The sequence below is a fragment of the Diplotaxodon limnothrissa genome, linkage group LG9 (assembly GCF_057381915.1).
Source record: "Diplotaxodon limnothrissa isolate DT_005_m linkage group LG9, D_limnothrissa_male_GT1.1, whole genome shotgun sequence".
NCBI classification, from domain to species: domain Eukaryota; kingdom Metazoa; phylum Chordata; class Actinopteri; order Cichliformes; family Cichlidae; genus Diplotaxodon; species Diplotaxodon limnothrissa.
The window spans coordinates 15931417-15957789 of record NC_140604.1 but is presented as its reverse complement, the minus strand read 5'-3'; the positions used below and the strand labels follow the sequence as shown (position 1 = coordinate 15957789).

Below are 26373 nucleotides of genomic sequence, written 5' to 3'. Positions count from 1 at the left end.
GTGAGCGAGAGAAATAGAAAGACCTCCGCACAAGCTACCTGTCGAATCAAAGTGTGTGCGCCGCCGTGGGACTGTATATTCCTCGGGGAAGGACACAATAGGAGCTTTCTGCTGCAACATGGGACACACCAATAACAGAACGCTGCTGTTTCAAGCTAAATAATACCCTGAGCGTCCCTCAGACATAAGGGGGAAACCTGTCCCCTTTGAGAAAAGGTCATTGTTTAAGACCCCAAGCAGCTGAACACTGTGCTCTGACATGAATAACTGACAAACAGATGTGTCACAGGCGCCCAATTACTGTTTGACGCCGCTGTCCGTCAAAGACAAATGGGCCAGGACCTGCCGGAGGACTTTCACGTTGCTGGAGCAGGCAGCCTTAGAGTCCAGCCTTGTGCTGGAAGAGCTTTAAGCGCTCTGCAATAATTGAGTTTGATCTAATGGAGGCAATGCCAAACGTGGGTTATTGTTTGCCTGAGGACAATGCAACAGAGTTGAATTCATTGTTGGGAAAGATGCCGGGGGAATTTCTTTGAAATGGAAAAATTGCATTAAACATTCCATTTGTATTAATTATATTGTGCCTCTCATTAACATTGGCGCTGTTAGGAGCAGGAGCAGCAGAACCGCCGGTGGTATTGGGCTTAAAGCGGCACTTCGAGCAATAATATTAGAGGCAACCATCCATGCCTCAGGCACGCTGAAGCTGGCTGTGATGTCACTGACTGAATGAATATAGCTTTACTCTGAAGCATTGTGTCTGGACCTTTGGTCCTACGAGACATCAGTCATTCAAGTTACTCACCACTAGATTCAATTAATCATAGCCTTAATTCAATCCGATGGTCAGGCCTCCCAGCTGTAAGCCTTTAAGTGGGTTTTAAGAGAGCCGGAGCCTGCTGGTGTACGGTCCTCCGTGCTTGAGCCTGCCTACCAGGGATATAGTGACACTCCAGAGGTCAAGGGTTAGACTCACATAGGCAGGTGGAGTGGTTACTTAGGTCTGGCGTTCACTAGAGTGAATGTGCAAACAAGAGTACCCAAGCACACATTGGTGTGCTTGAGCTAATGTGCAAAAAAGTGGATATGATACCTTGAGCTACCGGTTCATCAGCCTTTGCACACAAACATGAGGAAGCAGGTGCGCGCACACACACATACGCACACACACGGAGTACAATGTCAGAACTCGACCTACAGTAGCAGAAGCAGACACTTGTGAAATGCAGTGTGGATCTCCTCAGTCTCATAAATAATGGACGTCGGTGAAGCATCTGTCAACTTTTCTGTCAACTCTGTTCCAGATGGGAGTCAGACAGGCCAAGCCAGAGCAGCGTGTTACATACACAGAACAAACCTCCATCCAGGGTGCCTCCTGCACAGGCGCCCTGTTTACATCAGCACACTGACACCCGCGCTCACCTACATGCCTCAGCCTATCTGCTGATTATTTAGGTCCTGCACCCGGCTTCCTTCGCCGTCTCTTTCTTGACACACACACACTCACAAATTCAATCACAGCAAGAAAAAGAGCAAGTGTGCTCTGAAGACCTCCCCTTGGTTCAATAAATAAAAGTTTTTTTTTAAAAAGCCATACTGCTCTCTATCTAAATACACACATATCCCCCAAAGGCTCTTCGAGTAAACGCATCAGTAGCACCTCCTCACTTGGTGGCAGGGAAGCAGTAAACACACGCCTCCAATGGCCTACATGTTTGTTGACTTAAATATGGCAGCGCTCACGTAACATTAAACACTCGCTGTGAGTTCCTTCCAGACGTAGCCACAGAGCTTTGCGTCACACTTCCTTGGCATCTGGCTCGGAGATATCGGGGTGTGTTGTCCACGGGCAAGCGGCCAGGAAGGGGACAAGCGAGCAAGCTCGGGATTTGCGCGCTAGAACAAGTTTCGGCAGCGACTTGGGCTCTGCCTCGCTTCCCTTCCCCCTGGCAGCTGGGGCGGGAGGATGAGTGGGTCGGGTGCTGCCGGGTGGCGGTTACTGTACGGTTGCTTTATGGACTAAAGCACTGTCTTCCCGGCCTTGTCGTAATAGAGGATTCAGCTCATAAAGCAGCATCATGATTTGCAATAAGCAGAGTTAGGGGAGAGTAATGAAGGTGTAAATCAACTGAGCCGTGGTTTTTTCTTCTTCTTCTTCTTCTTCTTCTTCTTTTAATCTGACGTTGGCAGTCTCTCTTTCCCTCTCGCTTTATTCCATGCTGCCCGCTCCCTCCTCTGCTTCTTCCTCCTTTTCTCTCTCTCCCTTCGCAGTAATGGAAAGCCTGGCACTCTGTAATAAAGCAGAGTGAGCAGCAGTATTAGTAAACAGTCGCCGCACTCATTCAGCCAAGTCCAACTCCTTTATTTTGTGTGTGCGAAGTATTTCATAGCCCCGTATGGTGTTAAGGTTGTGGGCGTGGGGGCTTAATGAATGAGGATGGAATGAAGAGTATTTAATTCCAGTCTGGGAGAGGGAGGGACTATTAAGGCTTCCTCATAAGAAAGCCTTTGTTTTCATTTTTTCACAGAAGTTCTGGACCAAGAAAAGAAAAGCCTTCATTTTTTCAGTTGCACTGGGAATGTAGATGCAAATGTGCCGCACAGAAGCTTTGCAAAGAGGAAGAGGACCACACAGCCATCAGCGAGGCACCAGGGCTCGCCTCGCTCGCTGCCCTTTCCCCAAATAAAGACGTCGTCAGAATTTTGAAATGGAAGTCGGATTGGAAGCAATCATCAAAAGAGAGGGTCCAGTACTCCCCAAGTTAAAATGCCTGGCTGGGAATCATGTTAAAATTTCCATTCCTCGCTCCAAATCGATCGTATGGGTCCCTGCTCTCCAATATCCATGGTCACCTTTGCTATAAAGTAGGGTATTACTTCTTTAATGCAGTGGAGTTTTATTCTGTGACCAGTGAGGAGAGGAAGGAAAAGAAATGTATCCACTGACCTCAAACACAAAGAAATGATGGCTGGGGATAATGAAAGAAAGTAGCTTGAGTTTTATATACACCGTACGTGTATATATGTGAGCAATGCTTGAAGTCCACGAGACATTGGCTTGAGTTATTTTCCTCGTCTGCCTGTTTAACGCCGGCTAGCCTCCGCGGACACGTTAATGCAGTATTGATTGTTTATCTGTAATAACACCATGCTGTTGCTGCTTGGGTGACAACAGACGAGGGAAGGGAGGAGGTGCTGCGGGTGGTAAGGTGGTGATAGATAACGCACTATACCCTCTTTTGACTGGTGGCTGGTGATTGTGAATCTGGGGTAAAACGAGGTGCCTGAACATATCCTATCTGGCAATAGTCCAGGTGTGAAATGGGAAATAGAAACTGGGGTGAAAACGTCAGTGCAATGTGGCCGCTGCTCGATAAGGCTGTCTCCTGTCTCTGAATAATTCAATCTCCTGCTCTGACCATTCTGGTAACTTCCCGGTGCCAATGCCGGCCGTCCACCCACTCTCTGCCCCTAGGCCCCGGAGCCCATATGGCCAGCTACAGTGTCTCTCTTTGACCTATGGCCGGGCCTGTTGTTGAGCCAACCCCCCCCCCCCCCCCCCCCCCCCCCCCGAGGAGCTTGGTAATTACAAATAAGCTGGAAGTCACACCAGCCATGGAAAAGGTGAGTGTGATTAAAGATGTGTGTACAGCAAAGTTCAAGGGGTGCTCTGCTGGCAGGCCAGCATATTGAAGCGTGGGCCTCGGCAGCGCCGGGGAATCAAACGCTAACTCGGATCAATCGGGCTTCTTTGTTCATTAGAGTCATCCATTCCCGGGAGTGGAATTGAAAAGAAAAAACAAAAAAAGCAAGCCATCTCAGCGCTCATTTTAGTGATGAGGCCGCTGTCCCTCAGGGGTAACGAGCAGAGGTAAATAAACATGAGTAACAGTTAAGGTCAGAGGAGATCATGGCCGTCTGTTCTGCATCTGAGACGATGCCTGAATCTTTTTTGACGTGGTCGGATTGAAAGACCCTTATTTACCAGCCGGATCTGTTCAAAAAGGAGAAGGCAGCAAATACCCTCCTTTCATTTCTTAAGGAGCATTGCTACCAAAATATGTATTGCGCCATTTAAATTCAGAAGCCTTCACAAAGTCTGCGGCTTATTCTTGAGTGGTATTCATACAATTTATACTGTTTTCATTTGTGGTGCTTTTTTCTATCCCAAGGCTAGGCTGATATCCTTGCAGGAGTCTTGCCCGTGACAAATGGCTTTCTTGACACTCGGCTGCCTCGCTGGTTTTAGTCGGGTGCGGTTTGAGAGGAATTTTGTCCAATTTACGAAGAGTCAAAAGCCATGCATGTCTCTAGCTTGTGAACATGTGTAAAGCCTCAACTGTTAATAATATAAAAACAGGTGCTCCTAACTGTCTCTGTGTGATTTTTATGGTGGGCTTCTGTGGGAAGGTCATTACTCTTAGTCAAAGGGGGAAACACATTTTCTCTGTGCAGCCTTTTATTGGGGTCATATTTTAAGTTGGTGATGTCTTTGTTTTAGCTCCATGTATTATTTAGGGTTTTGTGACGATTGTGTTTGTAGCTGCCTTGCTGCTGACCTGCTGTTACAGTCAATATACGGCTGAATGGAAATGTGCTTCCACGTTGCTGCCTTTCGTGTAATTGTCACAACAGGGAGGCTGAGACAAACGTGGGAACACAACTCCACTGATTTTCAATTCAGTGCACCGAGTTTGACCTTTGTGTAGCCCAATCAATGCATCTGCTTCATGAGACGTACCATCATTTAAAAGCAATGGCTCCGTCTTAATCTAATATCCTGGAAGGGTAGTATTAGAACGGAAGAAAAACAATGTAATTGATACAGATATAACAGCCTTTTAATTGCCTGGTTTACTGTGAATATTATCCCTACACCTATGCATGCTCTCTGGCCTTTTGGCCTCCAGACTGTGCAAGGCTAAATATACAGAAAAGCCAGACTCTTGCGCTTGACTTCACATGAGCCATGCAAACACTTGGGAAGCAAACACTGATTTGCATAGAGACGGAGGCTCCCATAACCACCAGTGTATTACCACAAAGGCCACAGTGGGAAATGCAGGAAGCCGGCAGACCCTCCATTGAGCCTCTTCCCTCCTCCCGTCCCTAACCCCCCTCTGCCATTGTCAGTCCTTCAGAAGAGGGCTGTGTTAGACCACACGGCTGCTGGTGACAAAACATGTGCTCCGGTGAACACATAGGAAAGCAAACAACTCAGGCTGTCTCATCTGCTAACGTGTCACAGGATGAATGCCATTAAGCTATTATTTCTTTGCTCTTTATGCACGAGGACATCTCATGCCCATTTGTTCTGCCATCGAGCAGAGGACAACCACATCTGTTTGCCACCAGGGTACTAGACATTATTAATCTTTTCACGAGGACATTTAGCAAAATCAGGCCTCCATTTATTAGCCCCTAGCACAGAACTGAAGAACTGGCGAGGGGAGATAATGATTTTAAGCTCCCATTTAGTCAATTAATTCTCGGATGTGGAATCAGAAGCTGCTTGCTCAAATGTGAGAGTCTCTGTTGTTTATGATGTCATAGTCTGAAATCATATTTTTTCAGGGCTTAAAGTAATTATTTGGACCTAGATCTGTCACACACTCATGCCACCTTAATACAGTAATGCTTAACTAGAGTAGTTGTTTGATCTAAGCAGTAGAGACAAACAAAATAGTCAGGTGTATAGTTAGGTAACAGCCAATAAGTGAAGCTCACTAAAAGTATAGATAACATCTGAACAGCCAGTAGTATGGAAGCGCTTTGAACTCTTTATAAAAAGGTTATTTATAAAACTATTTCAGAGGTATGCTTATAATGATGATAATAATGATAATAATAATAATGATGATAATAATAATAATACAAAGAAGAGGAAGCTTTATGACCTTGTTTTAAAAAAAAGTGCTATATAAATAAAGTGCTTCTCAGAGAGAAACTGCAGAGTTATAGAATATAAAAAAATCCAAGAACAATAATTATTATTAAAATAGCAAATAAATAAATAAATAAGCCAAAATGTCACTGTCACCCATTCAACTTTCATGAAAATGTTTCTAAAGTTTTCTAAAAGTATTAATACACATTTTTTGTGTAATAGCTAAGAATCAATGCAAATATTTTAAAAGTTTATTAAAAATATGAATAAAATGTTAAATGATCAAACTAAAAATGATCAAACTAAAAATGTGGATACAAATTAAAACTTTGTAACTGTTAAAAAAATATAAGTAAAGCTGTAAATAAAAAGTTTGAAATAAGTAACTAGAGATATGGCTTGCAGTCAAAAATGTTCATAAACAGCATCGACAGTAAAAAAAAAGATTTGCCTTAAACCTACATTATTTTTAATGGCCACCAGGGGGCGATAACTGCTGTTATCTTCTATAGAACTATATGGATTGTTTACCAAACATCTACATGGCTTTCCAATCATATATAAGTGTTTGGCAGACAAAGTGTTTCTTGGTGATTTTCAACGACATAAAAGTAGCTACTTCTGTCAATCATAAGCAGTTGAAACAAGTACTTAACAATAGAATAGAACAGAATAGAATAATCCTTTAATTGTCCCACAAGGTGGAAATTTCTTTAAATTCATCTTCAGATTGTTAATGTTAAAAAAGTAATTGATGAATAAAATTGTTTGGTAAAACACACATAATGGGTAAGTGGTTGAAGCTGTTTGCTAACATGTTTGCTAAATGTAAGTAAGCAGTGGACAAATGGCTGAGGTAGTCAGGCAGTATTTATGAGTCAACGTTATGACAGCTTGCTAAGTGTAACTGATTAAAGGATAAGCTGAATTTAATCACTAAGCGTAAATACTTAGCTTCGAGTAATCCAGTAAAATGGACTTAAATTAGCTGATTTGAACCTGAGGGGAGTATGAAAAGGTTCATCTGACAGGACTCAGTGGGATAAACGAAAGTTTGGGAATCACTTCATGTCACACTAGGGGAAGGAACTGAGAGGATACTCTTCTGCTGCTCTGTCACTTGCCATAAACACTGTTGTAAGTTCAAAGGTGCCCATCTCTGTTTTTGTGACGACAGGAAGAAGGAATAGGGAGTGAGCTGAAAGACCAAGCAGTGTGTGGAGAGCTGGCAACCCACAATTTAGTCTAGACTGAAGAGACATATAAAATCAAGTGTGCTGGAGGAATGGTTACTTCAGGAGCCCTCTGTGGGTTTTAAACTGGGCCACTCCAGCTTTGGTTGTGAGAGCCTCGGTCTGAGTGATGCGGGCTCTGCTGAATGATGGCACAGTGGAAATAACTAGAAAAACAGGCAAAATAGCTCTCATTGACTTGGCCCAGATTGTATGATTTATATGGGTTATTTGGTATGCATTTGGGCAGCGAGGCAAGGTAATGTGTTTGCAGTGAGCTCTGGAGCGGTGCACTGGGATGAATGTTGTGGTCTCCCCCTATCTGTGTGTGCATGTGTGTGTGTGTGTGACAGGGATAGTATGAGCTAATTTGTTTCGATTACTGTCGTCCATTCAAAAGCACAGCCTCACATCCCCGACACGTATGATCCGGAAATTGGTTAATCACATAGTCTACAATTTATCGGATTCACACGCAGCGCATCCCGTTTCTTTCTAAATATTTCCTCAGATATATTATTAGTCTGTGGATAAACATCTAATAACATCCTTTCCCTGAGAATATATCGGTAGGGGTAATTGTTGGTAACACATCTTTGCTGAAAACTTAATGTGCTATTTAGAAGCAGATAGGGGACTTAGAGCAACTTTAACTAAATCTTGGTGCTATTCCAATGTTGCAGGTTGAATCCTAATTTCGACTAGAGGACTCTGGTGTTTTGCAGGCGTTCAGCGAGGAATTTCAGTTCAGCTTTGCATTCCGATTTGACTGGGGATTTTCAGCTGTTTATTCTGCAGCGTTTTATGATGATGATTTTGGCCTCCTCAATCTGTGGAGATTTTTTTAAATATATAATTTCTTTTGTGGTAATATCCCCCATCTGTCTGAAATCTCCTTTTAGTGTTCAATTTCCTTGCCTTAATCTGTGAGGCAGTGGGCACGTCTGTACATCAGATTGGAGTGGAGTGAAGTTATTTTCAAGACAATGTGACAGTGTGTCTAGACAGAGTTTCTCAGCTAAACAAAAGATCAATATATATTGACAGGGTTGTGAAGACATTGCTTTTTTTCCTGTCTTGGTTTCCATTTTGCTGCAAAAACGGGAAAAGGGAGCAAAAGTTCACCCAGATGCTCAGTTTTTTTTTTCATAATTGGCTTCAGGGAAGTCGGTTGTGAACCACTAACCCACATGGGCAATAAGACAAATGGAGACTCCCACATTTGGGTCGAGTGTTTCCCTATTCACGCTTGGAATTTAGGCTGTCTATTTCTCCAGCGAGTGGCATAACATGGATTGTGACATCCACTCTGAGTTGGACTTAACAAACCGAGTCTGAGATGAAGCAAGGACGAGGAAACGGGGAGGCCAAAGAGAACAACCTGCTGCTGACACCTCCTCACATTAGCAGCCTTATAAGGGCCTCCTCTGTGGATTGTAACATGACCAGGTTACCTGTGGCACCAGTTCCCAACCCTCCTCCTCCTCCTTCCCGTCTCCCTTGCTCAGCCACTCGGCTGACATTCTCCTCTCTCACTTTTAATTGCACCCCCGGGTTTTTTTTCTGGGTTGCTGTGCAAGTCTTCAGCTCAACGGGCGCGATAGGGTGCTTTGCCGTGTCGCTCATATCCCTCGTTAGGGAAAAATAAAAAAAACGAGAAGAGAAGGTGGGAGAAGTAGAGGAGGAGTAATCTACTCTAGATTAGGCTAAAATGCCACCCAGGCCCACTGTTTGTAACAGCCCATGTTCACAGAAAAGGCCATTAGCTGGCCAGATCCAATATGTATTGATGAATGCATTTGTGCAGCTCACGTTGTCCCTGTCTCTATCCTCACGGTCCTGTGTTCGATAAACCCGATAGATGCATTTAATAACTAATTGCTCTGATTCAAAATGTTATCCCAGGCAATTCTTTGAGCGCAGAATCATGGGGCATTCTAAAATTGGCAGCAGACACATTAATCTTGCTTACCCAGCACCCACCACAAAGCACAAGTCTTATTGCTCTATGGTGACTCCACACAATCTGTGACAGGCAATTTAAAGCAATTTACTTTTTTCATTTTTTCATCAAGCATTTTTTTTAATGCAATTAAATGGCACATGATATGAAGTGAAGACGGGGCAGGCGAGGCAGCCAGTGTGTGTGTGTGTGCAAGGAGGGAGAAAATAAAGGCAGCCTTGTGCTTGTTGTAAACACTGCCTCTTAACTGGGAGAATATAATTATGGTGTCATGTTCTATTACACACCTTCATTATGACGATGGTGCTCCCTGAGAAAGCAAACAGGGAAAGACGAGACCTCTGTTTCAAAATTCACCTACAGCAATGGGCGTTCGAGGAAGATGGCTCGAACAAGAGCAGACTCATTTTTATTCTTCGGTTACACGTTTTTGCTCCGGTTCTTCTTTCTTTAACAGAAAATTAGGGTTAATTACGGCTTGTGTTTAGCCTGTAGTCCTCCACCATAATTTCTCCGTTTTCTCAGTTTTAATTACATTGTACTCACCGTAAGTGTGATCTAGAAACACAGAGGAAGTAGCAGAACCTTTAGATGAACTTTATTTGGAGTTAAAATCCTAAACTGCATAATAATGGTGCAGCATTGCTAATTGGTTTTGTTTGTTTTGTTTATGGCGTTCTGGCCACTGCCATGTTGTTTTTCTGCACACAGAAGTGACTACAGTCTATGCATATTGTCTATGTCTGCCTTTTATCTGGACGAATGCATAGACCAAATGAGTGCATGGCACAAACATAAATACCTGCTATTTAGTCCTAAGTAAAACACAAATAGGATACTTCAATGTGGATTTCTTGAATGTATAATTATTACTGGTAGAGAAAATTGTATTATGTATCTAATAATTGCATCAAGTATGCTTAATGGAAAATCAGACAGCTAGCTGAAACAGGAGCCTGTCCATCAGAGTGGCCACACCACAATAATCCATGATTTGGTCTCAGTGCAATTAAAATAGGAAGATTAACCTGTAACTATTGTTGTTACAAATCGGGAACTTAGCTATAGATACCAAAATCACTTTTGTACCATACATACATATATTTAGCTCTTTGATATTTATACAACAGTTTGGCAGTTTTTCAGTTAAGCTTAATGTACTCTGTTCAGTTTTGGCACCAGTGACCTCAATTTTCAGCATCAGAGGCTGCTGCTTAAGTCACAAAGGCCTGCGCCCCCGGCAACAACCGGCCGAGAGTGACCTAGCTGGTTGGCAAGCCATCGCCGACAGCTGCTTGGTGAAATTGGTTGCAAAGAGGTATGCAGCACTGCACCAAAACCCTCCTTGCAATTGCTTTGATCACCAGCAGATTCCCACTGGTGCCTATAGTTTGCACAGACCATGTTGTTGCGTCTCCAAACACTCACCATCTACTCATGCAGTAATAAAAGTGTGAAAAGTGAGTAAAAGTTGCACTTTTTGAAACATGTTGGCTGCAGCGGTGAGGCACAAATTTTACTTTGCAGATGAACGTTCTTCATTTTACATTTGGATCATCCTTTTTTATGTTTCGCTACCACTTTACGAGTAGTTGGCGAGCGGTTGCACGCAAGACACCAACTTGTCTGGAAACTGTCTGTAACCATAGCAATCATAAGGCGGTTTTTGATGCAGCACCCAGCAGCGCACAGGAATCACTTTCCAGCCAGTCATGGAATGCACATTTTTCCGTAGTCCTGTGGTTCCCACGGGGTCTATGACTGCGCTGTTGGGCTGTTTGAGAGGCGTTAGGTAAACACACAAAATGTGCACACCCAAGTTTTGTTGTTCATAGTATAATACAGTCAGTCTGCATACTGTGATGGATGCAGTAGACACATTGTTACAAGAGTGATATCTTTCTCTCTTCTTCTTTGTTTTTTCTGCCAACTAATTTGACCTCAGTTGGGTTTGGTGTATCTAGTTTAAGTTTTGCGTTCTCTTGATCTCTCAGACTTCTTTAAGGAAGGCAAATACAAATGATGTATTTTAGTACTGAAAATAAGATCCAAGTTGAAAGAAACCAGAAATTCCCATAAATCTCCATCCTTTCTTTCATTCAACGTCAGCCTCATAGAGTATAAATGTAAAGAGGCAAGCGTTTTTGTCGTAGCCACTGGGCTCCACGTGGCACCGCAGCATTCTTAACCAGCCGTGACATTTTTTGACGTAGCAAAAATCAAGCTTTAGCTGACTTACTCCTGGTCGTGGTCCCTTGTCAAGAGAATTATCAGAGCAGGGGACTGTACAATATGGCTTCTAGGGTATGACAAATGTGGTCATGGGGCGAGCGCTCCTTAGGGACAGTGGAGCCCTCTATGTAGTGAAAGCATTAGCTTTCCACAGTGACATTATGAAGAAATCCATTGAAAAGGCCGGCTTCCCAGTGCTGAGGGACTGGAGGTAGAAAGCTTCATGAGTCCACCCCAGAGACTGGCTGGTATTTCCAACCACGCTGAAGCCTACAGCAAATCAATAGCACAAAGTCCCACATGCTCCTCTCCAGCGTCAATTAAGTAAATTCATAAAGTCGAGAGAGCAGGGAGTTGGGGGAGGGAAATGAAAAAGGGAAAAAACTAGAGAGAGAGCAGGGGAAAAATCATCCAGTCATCTTACAAATTTGGATAGGAAACAGAGCGTCTGGCCTGTGAGTTGCAGTAGAAAGCGAAGGGTGGTGGTCTGAGAGACTATTTCTCTACGGGCATTATTAAGAAGCCTGACAGTCCATCTCACTTTCACCTGCCTCCATCAGCGCACGCACTGTTGACCTGGAAGTCTCCCCCCACCCCCACCCTCCCCACCCCGTGCTGAGCCAGGCAGAGGACACATGCAAAGTGACTGGCTTTCAGCGAAAAAGCCCAGCGATAATGCATATCAGCTTAGGCCTATGCAAGCAAAGCAGGCATACGCCGGGGGATGGGGATGGAGATGTGAGAGGGGGGAGGAGGGGGGACTGCTATAAACTGCAACGCATGAGGGAAAAGAGAAAGAAGGGACCTAACCCCCAGTTTCAATTTGCCTCATAAGGGGAAAACAGGGCATGCCTTGGCTGCCTCTAGAAGACAGGTAGCGTAATGGATGGGCCAGTCTCCTAGTCTGACTGCTGACGCTGCTCTGACAGGACGTTTCTACCTCTCCTTCACTCCCCACCCCTTTTGCCCCTTAGTGTTGTCACAGTAAGTACCTGATATCTAACTTTAGGCACGTGTGTCCTGTATGCAGAAGTTCAGCGTCTCATCTAGGCGACATAAACAAACACTCGGTTTGACATTTGTTTAACAGATCACAGAATCTGGTTTTCTCTGAAGTCGTGCCACAATGCAGTCCACAAGACACGCCATCATTCACGCTTGTGAATACAAAGAAAAAATAAACAGCAGCAGCTCTACTGATATTTTTCTTTTGTCATAAACAACTTAACACTTGTGAAACTGAAGAGATGGTTAGTTTTTAAGACCATTCTGATCAGTCCTCTTTTGAAATGTGTACAAAAGGTAACTTATTCCTTAAAAGGACAATGGAAACTCATCAGCATGTCTTTTTAATAGTCGTTTATCTGCTTAAGGTTCTAGTATATATCAAGTTAAATATGGGTACTGTTTCTCACATATGGATTCTCATATTCAAGAAACTTGGATACAAGTCTAAACTAAATATCTCTACGTTTTGGCCTTTAAATTAAATACAATACTGTGCAAAAGTCTTGAGTCACCCAAACGTCTTTGCAATTTGCCACGTTTTTAAAGTTGTGTTGACCAGTAGCTCTCTAGGCTTTCTGAAGACATTCACCTCTTCCTTGAAAATTACCATTTACAGTGTTTTCTGTGTTTGTTAAGGACCGTTGTGTCAACACATAACAGGCAACTTACCAAATAACCAATTTGAAATTGTATATTTGTTATTAGCAGTCTGTGGCGAGAACACATATTTTTTTCCCTTTTCTTTAGATCAATTTATGAAAAATGCCAAAGAAAACACAGTTTGACTTGCATAAAATAGTATTTTTATACCAGCAAGGTTATTTGCAGAAGACCAATTAGCTAAAAACTTGGTATATCTCAGCATGGTGTGCAGTGTGTCCTTAAATGACTAAACAAGTGGCGAACAAAAGAAGAAGCGGCATAAAAGAGAAACTTGAACAAAACGAGGAACGCCAAATTACACCAGAGCTAGACTCAAATCAGCAGCAATAGAACAGTAAGAGTCTGCAGTAAAACACATTGGAGGCTTTGTTATGGTTGGGCTTCATTTTCTAAAACTGATGGAACAATGAAGACAAAAAAAGTACCAACAGATGTTGATCCACCATGTAATACCATCTGGAAAGCATCTGATTGGCAACAGCTTTATTTTTTAGCATGACAGAAATACCAAACAGACCAATCAGTCATGGATTGGCCTCCTCAGAGCCCAGATTCAACATTATTGAAGCAGTGTGGCATCATCTTCACAGAGGATGGAACAAAAACCAGGCAAGATTCAAAGAAGAGCTCTGAAGAAGCCTGGGGAACTATTGTATTATTGTGTATATGCCAAATATTCAAGGATTGTACAAATTCTTTTTGCCTTATATGTTTCAATAAATTACTATTTTTTACTATTTTTTACTACTATTAACACATCTATTTCCCATTTTCCTAGCAAGATATAATAATGAGGGGTGATTCAAGCCTTTTGCACAATATTGTACTTGTGGAAAAAGTATTGCACACCTACACATGTGTCTGAAAATCTTCTGGTTTTAGAAGTGCTACATGTAATATAAAGGTTTGGGCATAAAAATGTTTTAAAGCGTTTAAACTATGTTTTTCATTAAAAACAATGTAAAGACAACATTTAACTAATTACCAACAACAGTAAAATTATTGGGTGTAAAATAGTAAAATCACATCTATTTCAGAAGTAAACGGGCTCACCACTGTGAAAGACTTATTAGCATTAATCTGGGGAAATTATCAACTATGCTGCATAACATTAGTAAGAGATTCAGAGAATTTCAAAAATCTCTTTGTGTCAATATGAATTGCTTTGAGTTTTGGATGCTGAGGCATTAACCAGCAGTCCTAACCCTAGCCTTAACTCTAACCCGTGGTAATCAGAAAACATAGTTTTTGTTTTCATTAAAGTCTTCTTCCAAGACACACATCAAAAAAAAATCATATTTCTTTTAGAAAATAATCTGTTTTGCTTTTCTGTAAAACATTGGGTTTGGGTAGTACTAGAGTCTTAAACCTCTGAAGCTCGAAATGCTGTTGCCCAAAGTAAAAAGAAAAAGATGTATACACACATTTCTATCTGTGATATACAATGAAGTGTATGGTTTAAATCACTTCCCAGTCAGTATCCTGGTTTACATTTTGCACGGCATCTCAACTTTTGTCAAAACAAGGTTGCCGATAAACTTTGTGATGATCTCCAGCTCACCAGGAGACGCTTTTCTTTTCATTGGGTATGTAAGGAAGGCAAACAAAAGCATGCTGCAGCATTGTTAATAAAAACAGTTCAGTCGACAAGCATCTTTACATGACGTTGGAGTCTGTGCCCTGGCTGATCTCTGGGATCGGCTTGTAGGAGTGAAAGTAAATAAGACATTCAAACTGTCTTCGTGAACCTCTGCCAATGCAGCAGACATTGCCAAATAAGCTGAAAACACACAATTGCATCAAACTCTCCATTATGTTTTGAACCGAATCTTTTTCACCACAAACAGCTTGACAGACTGGCACAGTGGAGAAATATGCAGCCGCTACAAAGACACCCAACCAACATCAAAATCCCTGTACAAAAGTTGCTGCAAAGCTGTCCCAGTCGATGTAGTGCGGCATCTGTTTTGTATGAATCTCAGCGGTTGTTTGATGTGTGGGGTTTTTTTCTTCTTTATTTCTGCAGCATCAGATTTTAAACTAAACTTAAGGTGTTGTATCTACAGCAAAAACTCTGGTATTGTAACAGCACAACACTACCGGCTCTGCTCCCATCAGCCGACACCTTTCCTCTCCCTGCTCTTCTCTCGCTCCATTTCTCTCACTCCCTTCAGTCTATCTGGCTGCACTTCTGCATGCAGGTCAGGGTACTTAATTCATGTCCAGAGACATCGTTTCCTCATTCTCTGATATAGTCTGCGCAGGGAAGCAGACCAAACCTGCCTTACACTGGGGCTACACTGCCCCTCTCCCCAGGCCCCTCATCCCTCTGCTCCCACCTTCTGAGAGCACGCGATATGGAGGAACGTTGCAGACGGTCCCCAGCGGACCCTCTGATAACCCTCCTACCAAACCTCAGCTGAGGAACATTGGCGGCCTGGATATCGCCCAGCCGCTGAGGAATAATGAGAACAAAAGCATAATACATGGCTTTCTTTCTCTTTTTACCTTCTGCTCCTCCTCCACCTCCGTCCTGTTGCTGTTCTTCTTGTTTCGTTTCCCTCTTACATTTGCCAGTGTTCACTGGCCTTTGGAGGACAGCGGACAGAAAAAGAGAATGGGTGGGAGAAATGACAGAGCGCAGATATTCTGCCGCCCACGTAAGGGCCATTCTGTATGGTTTGCAAACAGTCATTTTGTTCAGTATCTTTACCCTGATCTTAAGGTAATAAACGGGCCTCGACATTGCCCGGGGTCTCCATTGGCATTCTGCTGGGTCAGATAAAGTGTGCAGAAGCAGATTGCTTAAAAAGATAGAACGGGCCGCTCCACATACAGCCGTGTACTCTATTAGATGTTGATTCAGAGGCTTAATTCAGATAAAGCTCTACAAATGCTGTACAAGATGTAAGCCTATACGTTGATGTGCAAACATACTAATCTTAAATTTACCGTGTTAGGCAGCACTCAGCCTGCCCATCAATCAGATGACTGACATTCAGCATACAGAAATGTGAGCGTGTCTGCCCTTCGCATTCCTGTTATCATTTTGGTCTTGTGCCCAGCTTTTCCTGTATTTGATTTTCACGAAATCTTTTGACGTGAGCATTTTGATTTCAACGTGTAAGGTTTGATATGGGAATAAAAAATAAGGGTGATGTAGCTTTTTCTGGGTCACCTAGTTGGTTTTTAAATAATCCCAAGGTGATGCATTTAGATTGTTTCACTTCTATTATTCACAGAATGTAAAAAATGTTGAAATTATAATGATATACAACGTTTCCTAAACAATGCCCGGGGCATTTATTTATCTAAGCTGCACAGGCCAGCATTGCTATATTTGCAGCAGCCTTGTATTAGAGGCCAAATATTATTTGCAAGTCCTTCTGTTTGATTAGAATAAGTGATCATGTTAACTCAACAAAGCCTTGCACTGATATGTTTACATTTGCTCTTAATGGGTCACTGCCTTTAGCAAGCAATGACAAATGGATGATGATTTTCATTATTATTATTATTGCGTTTTTTATGTAAATTCTTTTCTCCTAAAATGGAGATGCAAACCAGTTACCCACTGCACTCATGTTGTCACAGCTTCACTAATGCAACATGAAAATCAAGCACTGCATGACCAAATTAACTGTGAATATAATGCTGCAGACACACTAGGGAAAACACTAGTTGGAGACTGCAGCACAACCCAAATTACTGCAGCTCTGTGCAATGAACTTGAAATATCTTTCCTTTGAAATAGTTGTTTAGTAGGTTTGCAGCTGCACACGGTCAGTTGCCACCTCAAAGCATCAAGACAGAAAGAAAATGGCAGCACAATGGAATCGGTCTGCGACGAGAAAGGGGTCAAGTTGGTAATTACATACAAACTTTCATAATACAGCAATTAATTGTGATAGAATTCAGAAAAATGCAAACCCGTTGCTGCCTACATGCTTGAAGTTATTTATTGTCGTGGGTTTGAGCTCTTGATAGCAGTTCTCTTGGAGCTCTGGAGATGCACCTGACTTGGAAAACTTTGTGCAGCCGTTTTAATGATCAAAAAGTCCAAGCATTGGACTGCCTCCAAAACAAAAATGAATCTTCATCTTTTGGGTTGTTTTATAGGTTTGTCTCTGTGAAACTTTTTCAGCCATTTATTTATTTTTGTCTTTCATTTGGAGTACAGCTTGTGTTTGTTCATATCAACCACACCCATGGCTATTAACTGTCGAGACTACCAATGTTTATTTTAGGAAATGTGGTAAAGCACAGAGAAACTGCCAATCTTCACATTTGAGAAGCTGCACCTTGCTGAAGGTTTGGCTCATTACAAAATCTACAACTAATTAATTTCAGTTCACCTGCGAAAGCAAACGAAAGCTCCCAGCAGCAGTAAACCACCTGTAGCGCGCAGGTTTTTTCCTGCTGATCAGTTCCATCTGGAGGGAAAGTGAAAGCTCACTGAAGCGATTCAGCGATGAGAAGTGAAGGGAAATGTAAAGGCAAGGATTTGGATGGAAATGTCTTTATGAAATGATTTTTTTTTTTTGCATTTCTAATATAAATTCCTTCTTTTCCTTATGTTTAAGATTGAGGTTTTGTGGCTATAAAATGACTTCATAGATCTTCATATCAGTAGATTCTTAAGATGTGTTTAAAGATATATGTTTGTTATTGTGCACTGAAGACTAAGCTGGTGTTAACGACAGGTTATGAAACAAAACGAGAGCTTGTGCAGTAACAAATTACTTCCTCTCCTCCCAATATTGACACTCTGCTTTGTCTTTGTAAATGTTCTAGATGCTGGTTGCCGCCCAATGTGAGTCTGAGGAGCCTTTCCTGCTTCAGTAGATTACAGCATGAGAACTGATCCGATACTCTGACTGAAAACAAACAAAAAAAAAACCCTGGACACAGACCACTGAGGAGTGGAAAGAAAACAGAAGGCTGTGGTGGCGTGGCCATGGATAGAAGGAAAGTTTGCATATTAATGGTGCTGTGGGCCATGGTCCACCTCAGCTCTCCAGGTCAAGGGCTCAGGGCCTTGAGAAGGACTACAGGGGGGCGGAGGGGGTCAGGACTGACAGGACAGGATGCCAACGGAGTGCCACTGAGACGCTCTAAGCGAGGTTGGATGTGGAACCAGTTCTTTTTGTTGGAGGAGTACACCGGGACCGATAAGCAGTACGTCGGAAAGGTAGTACAAGGCTCAACTTTCTTTCCTTTTTCTTTGTCAGATGCAGCAGAGCATCTGCACTACAGGCAGATGCAAACTGCAGCTGCTCTGTTACACCGAAACCTGCTGCAGATGAAACACAGCAGCTTCATGTCATGACTAAAGATGAGCCCACATCCGACCATCCACTCACACACAAGCATTACACACAGGCTAAACAAAACAACATGTGATAAAAAACAACAAAAAAGTGATTAGGTTTTTGTTCTGCTTTGTCTAGGCACCAGTTTTAAGTGCATGCACAGACACCTCAATAAGCCCCGCAGATGAGTTTTCAGAGCTTTTTCAGTGAGTGCACATAAATCAGACACATCAATGGAAATAAAACTAAATGGCCATAATATAATATGCTAATTAAGGCAGGAAATTGAACCTTAAAACTCTTTTGTGGACACTAAAGCGTATCCATTGCATACAGAAAGCATGTCAGGCATAAAAAAGCACTAAGTGACAAAAGTAGGTACTGAATGCCTCCTCAGATTTACTATCTCGACTTATAGATAGTTGCTAATTCAAATTCAGATAGTGCTGGTGTTCATCTATTAAAGTAAATCCCCGTAGAAGTGCCGTCGGTACTTAATATTTATGAAGTTAGGATGCTTTAAGTAAAAATCTGAAGGAAAGATTTACAAGAAAAATACCAGAGTGCACTACTCTCGGGGTGCTTTTACTTGGATAAAATAAATGGCAGAGGTCAGGCTAGTGAGAGCTGGACCTGATTCTCTCACATTTGAAAGATTTAACATGGGAAAAGTCTATTGATGCAAAATATAAGATGTTTATAGTGAAACCTGTATAAAAATGGTCAGAATTTTCATTTTATGTACTATAATTATTTTTATAATAACAACGAGCAAGTCGTGTTTTCGTAGTTTTATACACATGCACATATAGCTCTCAATTTGGGCCCAAGTGTCGTTTGGTGTGGCTTAAACTGCACCCATATTTTTTTTTTCAATTTCCATCTTCAATTTGTTCACGGGGAATGAAAGGAAGTAGTTGGTGAGAGCAGCCATAACAGCATTATAGTTTGGAAAAGAAAATAGCAGCACATACAGAATCTCCAACGTCATTACGAAAACTGTCTGGACTGTAAAATTGATAAGTGATCACCAGAAAGTGCCAACAGCAATGACTGCTGTAGTAATGAAGATGTTTGCAGCAAAGTAGATTCTGGAGATTGGTTGTATATGTCTGCTATCAGGGCGTCTTTGAGAATTCAGATTTGTAAACAGGGTGTCTGCAGGTAAACGAGTTACATTTAAGACCTTTCAGGACCTTTTGCATAGTACTTTAAGTCAAATTTAAGATCAAACTTTCACAGCAGAAGTTAAAGTTTACTCTTTTCAGTTGGCGTCAGTTTAAAATGAACAGTAAGGTTAAATAGAATTGAATAGAAATGAATAGAAATAGAGTATTGATGAATGTTCTCCAAATCTTGAACTGAAACCATGGGCTTGTGTGTGATCTGAATGTGTAAAGCAGTGAAATTGTCACAGTGACTGGTCTTGAACTTGTGGCTCCAGACCAACATTTGGCTCTTTTTTTCCCCGTCTCCAGTGGTTAAGTGTGACTTTGACAAACAACTAGATGAATCTAATTATTTAAATGAATAACGCCAAGGCCGTCAGTCTCCTTGATCTGCAGCTGGATTTTGTCAAAATTAAACTGAAACTTTTTCTTTTGTTTTGTGTTTTTAAAGTAGGATTTTTTTAATTTGATTCAGTTGCACAAACACAGGCACTGTAGGACTGCTGTTTTATGTAGGCCTACATGTGATAGTGGATACTTTGTTACTTTGGTTCTAGTCTGTACTTACTTTTGCAAATTTTGTGGCAATTTTTGCTCAAATTTTTTTTCCCAAGAAACACTCCAACACTGTTGGCCTAGGACCCAAACAAACAAAATTTTAAATAGTTTTCTATTTTTAATTGTACATTTGTATTCAAGACATTTTAACATAGTGAGGTGTAAGTTATCGTTCCAAACTCCAAAACTGACCCTAAACCTGACGCTAAGATATCAGAATAGGCCATTTTTGGTTTTAGTTCATGGGTTTCATGCTGTGAGAAGACGTCGCTTCTTTCTCTGTCCACAATTTGCAAAAATCGTTATTCTGTAATTTGATCCAAATTGCACAGAATGCTCACCTACTGGATCTTTATTCATATTATGCAAGGTCACACTTGCATCAAGGTCAAGGGCACACTTGTCACTTTACGTGCAATAACCTGAGACTTATGACGACTCACTTTAAATTACGCACATGAAAAATATTTTATAATTTTTTTTGGAAGACGTTCTTTTGCCTTTTTCCAAAATATAGAAAATATATTAATCCCCTGAAATCTATGTTTCTTAAGAAAAGCTGAAAAGACTTGAAAAACATAATCCCTAAAAGGTTATTTTATATTCATTTTTTATACATTGTTTCAACAAGCCTTTCCATAATGGTGTTTGCTGTAAGTAAAATAATGGGACTGTGGCTTTCCCCACGTCTGAAACTGGCCAGATGGGAAAATCAAACGTATCACCCACCAGTGCAAAAGAAGCGATAGTAATGAACTGCTTCTTGCAAATTAGAACTTGCAGTCCCTAGATTCTCTGTTTAGTGTCTTTTTTCTTAATGCTTTTTAGTTGTTTACCTTTTTGTTTTTCAGTTTGCATGAAGACGCCATCTACGAAACACAACATGAACTTTCAGTACTGAGGCAGTGCTATTTATGTTCATCTAAAAATGCCTCATTATGTGCTGTCTTGTCAATACATATTTATGAAGACAGCGATCTGTTATTTATCAGTCCAAGTTAATGCACATTTCACCAAATATTGCTTCGTTTACATGCTACAGTCACACACACAGAAAATTTTGAATTTGTGATACAGCAATTTTGATATTCATTTCCTATAATAGCACTGATAGGCAGAACCTAACTACCTGTGGTGCCTAGTCTCGGTACCATAATACATACACTATGTAATTGTCCTCTGCAAACTACACTCAGTGGCAACGATCGCCGCTTAATGACATCCTTCACAACAAATAAAGTCCTGTATACGAATGTATCATTCTGTCCCCGCGAATACGAGAATCAACCCGTCATCTATTAGTCGACGTGACGTGATACTCCAATCGGGTAATGCTCACATATCGGACTTCCATCCATCCATCCCCGGGCTTTGTTTGCTGTCGGCTGTCCAATATATTTTGTGCTTACTGTCAGCTCTGTGGCTGCTTGCACAATGTCCATTCCACTCACATCAAACCATCCTAAAGCGGCTGTCTTGCCCTACAGTGAAATATGACTTCCGCTGAAGGTATTATTTATTCAACAAAATGAAAACACAGTGTCGACCCAGATAACATTGGGAGGGGGTGCACAAGAAGATGGGCCAAATAATGCTTGCTTTACATGCAGCGAAGCGGAAGTCAAGATATCAGTCTCCTCTTCCAACCTACTGTAATTGAGGAGATTGTGAAGCGTTGTGGCAAGGTCAGGATGTCTGAGTCGGAAGAAAGGCTGTTTTGTGCGAGGGGCTGAATGGGGCTAGTGCTTTGCATTCCTATCATGCGTCCACGGAGGATGGAGTCATCCAACCAAATGAGATTCTGCAACATACGTCCTCCCCGAGTGAGGGTTGACTTTCAGTTCTTGCCTAAAAGGATTACAACATTTGCGGGCGAGCAAATACAAGAAAGAACAAAAAAAAAGTTGAAAAGAAAACCCCAGAATGAATGAAGATCAAAAGTAAACAGAGCTTGATCAAACCACTTTGTCTTTGGAGAGTGGTGATTGATGTCCCACTTGTCCTTTTAGCTTGTAAAGGGACTAATAGCATAAGAAGAATGGATTATCTGAGTGAGGTATATACTTAGAGAGTAGGAGGCCGCGACCTAAGAGCCCATATCCCGAAGACACCATTAAAGCATCAACCTTCGAGCAGCGCACTTAATCATGACTGTGAGCACTTGTTGTTTCCCCTCCTAAGTACGTGCAGCTGGGTGCTTTTCCTCATTGTCAGCTCACTAGCCAGTTGTCACATAGGATTGCAGTATGTAGATCTTATCTGATTGCAATTACTGTTTGGTAATTGCCAGATAAAGTACAAGTGATGAATGAAGCCCTAAAGGGAATGAATAGCTTTTGAGTTGAACACATGGCTCAACATAGAGTGCAAGCATCTGCATCTGTATCCTCAGGTGGAGGCCGTATTTTTTGCCATGTAAAGGCTCCGAATGGGTGAAAAACTACAAGAAACACAAAAGAGAAGGCTTTTGTCACTGCGAATGACATTGTGGCAGCCGGCGAGCACAGCGTGGAACAAAACCGCTTTTGTTTGTGATGGAAAAAAAACAACTGGAAATAACACAATGACAGGTTATTATAAACAAGGGAGCTGCGCTTGACACACAGTAAAAGATAGAATGATGAAACTGCTCTTGAATTACAACATCGCGTCTGCAGTTATTTGGTAAACTCAATCTCCCTCGGCTTAGTTTTTTAAATTTATTTATTTTTGCTCTTTACAACAGCTTTATCGAGCTGTGAAGTACTAACAAATGAAATTGCAATTTTTCCAGAGCAAGCGTAACAAAAGCAGCTGGAACAGGAAGAAATTAAGAGAAGCGATCAAGATGTGATGGAAAAGACTCTGGCAGTGGCTTGTTGGGGGAGCTGGTTGGCTGCTAATCTCGCTGTATTGGCCAATGATTTTCTTTTTCCTGCAGAAAGGGAAGCCTTGCACTGCCTCTCATTAGCAGGCGAGCTGCATACAGGCCTCAGAGGGCCTGGGCTGTCACTGGGGGAAAGAGAATGTTTGTTTATTTCATTATTTCTTACTTTACCAAAGGGCACATATCCACTGAAAATGGTTAATGGCCTGTGGTTGAGGAGTGTTTGTGCTGCACTATCATATCTCATAAAGTATTTACAGCCCCTGATAGGCCCCAGTGGTTCTGGGCCTGGTGGGTAGAGTCTTCAGCGTAGTGAACAAACACCCCAGCGTACATGCAAACACACACACATGCACGCACCTGCAAATACTAGCCTCCAGTAATAGGCTAGAACTCACAGAAAAGACAAAAAAGGCTGATGAATACAGACATAATACGCTCCACAGCCCTGTATGACTCAGCGGTTGAGGCATCCTGGGGAAAGGACTTGCGAGTCTTATGGCAGTGGAAAGGTGCAGGGATTTGTGTGTTTTGTTTTTGTGTGTGGGGGGGCTGGGGGTGGTGGTGGTGGTTTTTGGTCTCCGTTCATACTCCCCCCCTATTACCAGCTGCTCACCTTGGCACAGAGGCAAGGAGTTTGCAATATGGCGCAGGCCTGGCTGTTTCTCTAGACATGGCAGCCCCTGCAGGTCTCCAGTGGCGACCTGGAGCATGCATTGGCAGTGTTTATTGATTGGGCGATAAGTTCCCTGTTGTGTTCTGGGAAGTGTGGGCACGAGGGGGGGCGTGAGCTTCGGAGGAAACGGGCGCGATGAGGTCTTGCGGTGATGACACCCGGTAAACATCTGTCTGACAACGTTGCAGCGGCGAAGTGATATCTGAGAGAGATACGCCAACATGTCTAGGGCACCTGCAATTATCTCCATGCTATCACCTGCCTACCAGTGTTTAAAACACCCACTGGTTTTGTCAGATTAATTAATCTTCTCTCATCAACATCACAAGTATTTCGTTGGCCCGGCATTATTCGGCTGAGTGAAAGCAGCCCCACCTGCTCAAGAAAGTTCGACACAAAGGAAACAAAAATGTCAACTTATTAAAAAATTTAACTGAGCCAAGTGATGGTCTCAATGAGGAATCAAAGCCTTTAGAGTCTCATTTTAATGTCATTAAATTTTTTATACTGTAAAAAAGAAATTCAACGTTGCCAAGTACGTTGATGCTAAAACGGATCCCTTCTTCCTCAAGACAAACCAAAAATCTTACAGTTTAGAAATATAAAATGATGGCAAAAGAGCCAAACGGGACAGGCCAAAAAAAAAAAAAAAAAAAAGAAATATAAAATATGGAATATTGCATCAATTTATTCTTGATTCAGTACAAACACACAGAGATATTTAAGCTTTTAAACAATGTTGTTTACTGAAGTAGAGCAAAGAATAGTTAGACTTTAACAGTAGAGCCGCCAACATATTGAAACCTTTGACACATCTGCAGTCAAAATAGTTCTTGAAGCAGTTAAAATGTAAATGTTCATCTATTCAAGTCAACAGTCTTGACAAAATGACCATTTAACATTTATTATATTACGCTTCTTAATTAAACAGTTGCTTCAGGCTTTTTCCTCACAGATTAAAAAGATAAAGCATGTTTTGGATTGCATTTACTGAGAACGCCACAAACAACGGATTAAAGGGCATTTAAATATTTTTTGTAGAAGAATTGTGTTGTTTTTGCATGGCTGTAACAACTGCAACAAGAGTTTATTAATTTTACAGTTCCAGATAGAATAGGTCAAGTAGTGTATCTTTTTAGAATTCAACACTTGACTATAACAACCCTTTTAATTATTGTAGAGGAACAACAGTAAAAAAAATTTGACCGCTTTTGAACCAGCTCGAGCTGCTACCATTGCTAATCCCAACCTGAGGTTTCCAGTTTAGTTCAGTTTTATTTGTTTGGCAACAGTCACAACAGTTGTATCAAGGTAACCTTAAAGCATTAAAGAGAAAACCCCCATTAATCAGATGAGCCTCTGTAGGCAGGAACTTGGTGAGAGTGGGGAGGAAGAACTCCCTGTTAATAGGAAGTGACCCACAGAGGAACCGGACTCAGGGACAAACAGAAGAAAACGCAAACTAGTGGTGATAAAAGGTAAACAAAGGCATGGGAGTGCATCACAGGAAGTCCCCCAGCAGCCTGGTCCTATGACTAAAGTTTGGTTCATGGTCACCTGATCCAGCCCTGACTGTAAGCTTCATGAAAAGGAACGTTTGAAGAATAATCTTTAATAGCCTGCAGTCTAAGAGCGAAGTCCTGCATTTGGGATAATATGGAGCAGTGAGGTCTTTCAGACATGGGCACTGATCATTTGGAACTTTTTAAGGATCTGAATTGTGAGTATAGCTGAGAACCAATGAATAGAAGCTAATATAGGAGCAATGCAGTCTCTCTTTTCAGTCTCTTTCTTTGCTTTCTTTGCCTCGCCTAACAACAGAACTCTTTCTTTAGCTGGTTAGGGTTTCCTACTTAAATTTTTCCACCATTCCACCCACCTGAGGAAAGTTACCAATACTACTGCTTTGTGTTGGTTTGCATTGTAGATTTCGTACCTGGAGGCAGAGAGAATTGGATGGTGAAAGCAGGGTTTATAGGCAGCCAATCCAAATGTAGATGGTATCAACATTCATTCATTTAATTTCGTTTTTTTTCCTATTTAAACATAACTTAAATTATTTTTATTTTTTTGCAAAGAGGTTGCATTATTCTTTCTGCTCAAGCAACACTTAATTAAAGACAAAAGCAACACTTCTTAGTAATGTCATGCAGTGCAAACGTATCTAAATTTGAACCTACTGTGATACCAAGAGCAAAAATTATCATTTAAAAAAAAGCACTAAACGTGTATTTATGACTGTTTAGTAGCTGAAGTGATACAAAAAAGTTAAACTGTTGACAACTGCCTGTAATTAGAATAAAACATGCTGAAAATTATGCACAAAACAAGAGATGTCAGATGTCCACAAGTGAGGATTGTAAGTTAAGTGACATTTCACCTTCATGTCGCAGCCGCTCTCACTGCATATCTCAAGTTTACACATCAACAGACATTTGATAGGCTATTTTTGTACACAGTCTGAGGCTACCATCTGGCTACATAGAAGGCAGCCAGTTCTCGACAGGCCAGGACACAAGGCCTTAAAGGCTAACTGGCTAATTGCCCTAAGCAGCCTGTTTCCAGTGCCATCTTTCTGGCCTAACTCGAGTGAAGCACAAATGGCGACCAGATCGAGTCAGCGCTAACATTTGCTGCTCTTGAAGCTGATTAATTTCACAAACAAAGACAGCTCGCTTATAAGTTATCACGCACAGATGTCTGATGAGTGCCACTTCACCTCTCAGCCCACTTCAAACTGCAAGATGAAGCATTTAGGAACAGAAATATGTTTGTTTTTCATTGTTGGGGGAAAATTACAAGCTTTT

At 41.7% G+C, this 26373-nt stretch overlaps 1 protein-coding gene across 1 annotated transcript in view; it reads left to right on the top strand.

Annotated features, from left to right (window-relative positions):
* Positions 1–17869: 17869 nt before the first annotated feature.
* Positions 17870–26373, top strand: part of LOC146625369 (cadherin-10-like) — a 51433-nt gene continuing 42929 nt past the window's right edge. Inside the window, exon 1 of the mRNA XM_085362787.1 lies at positions 17870–18176. Coding sequence (XP_085218913.1) covers positions 17943–18176 — 234 coding nt within the window. The 5' untranslated portion in view covers positions 17870–17942. The remainder of the gene's footprint in view (positions 18177–26373) is intronic.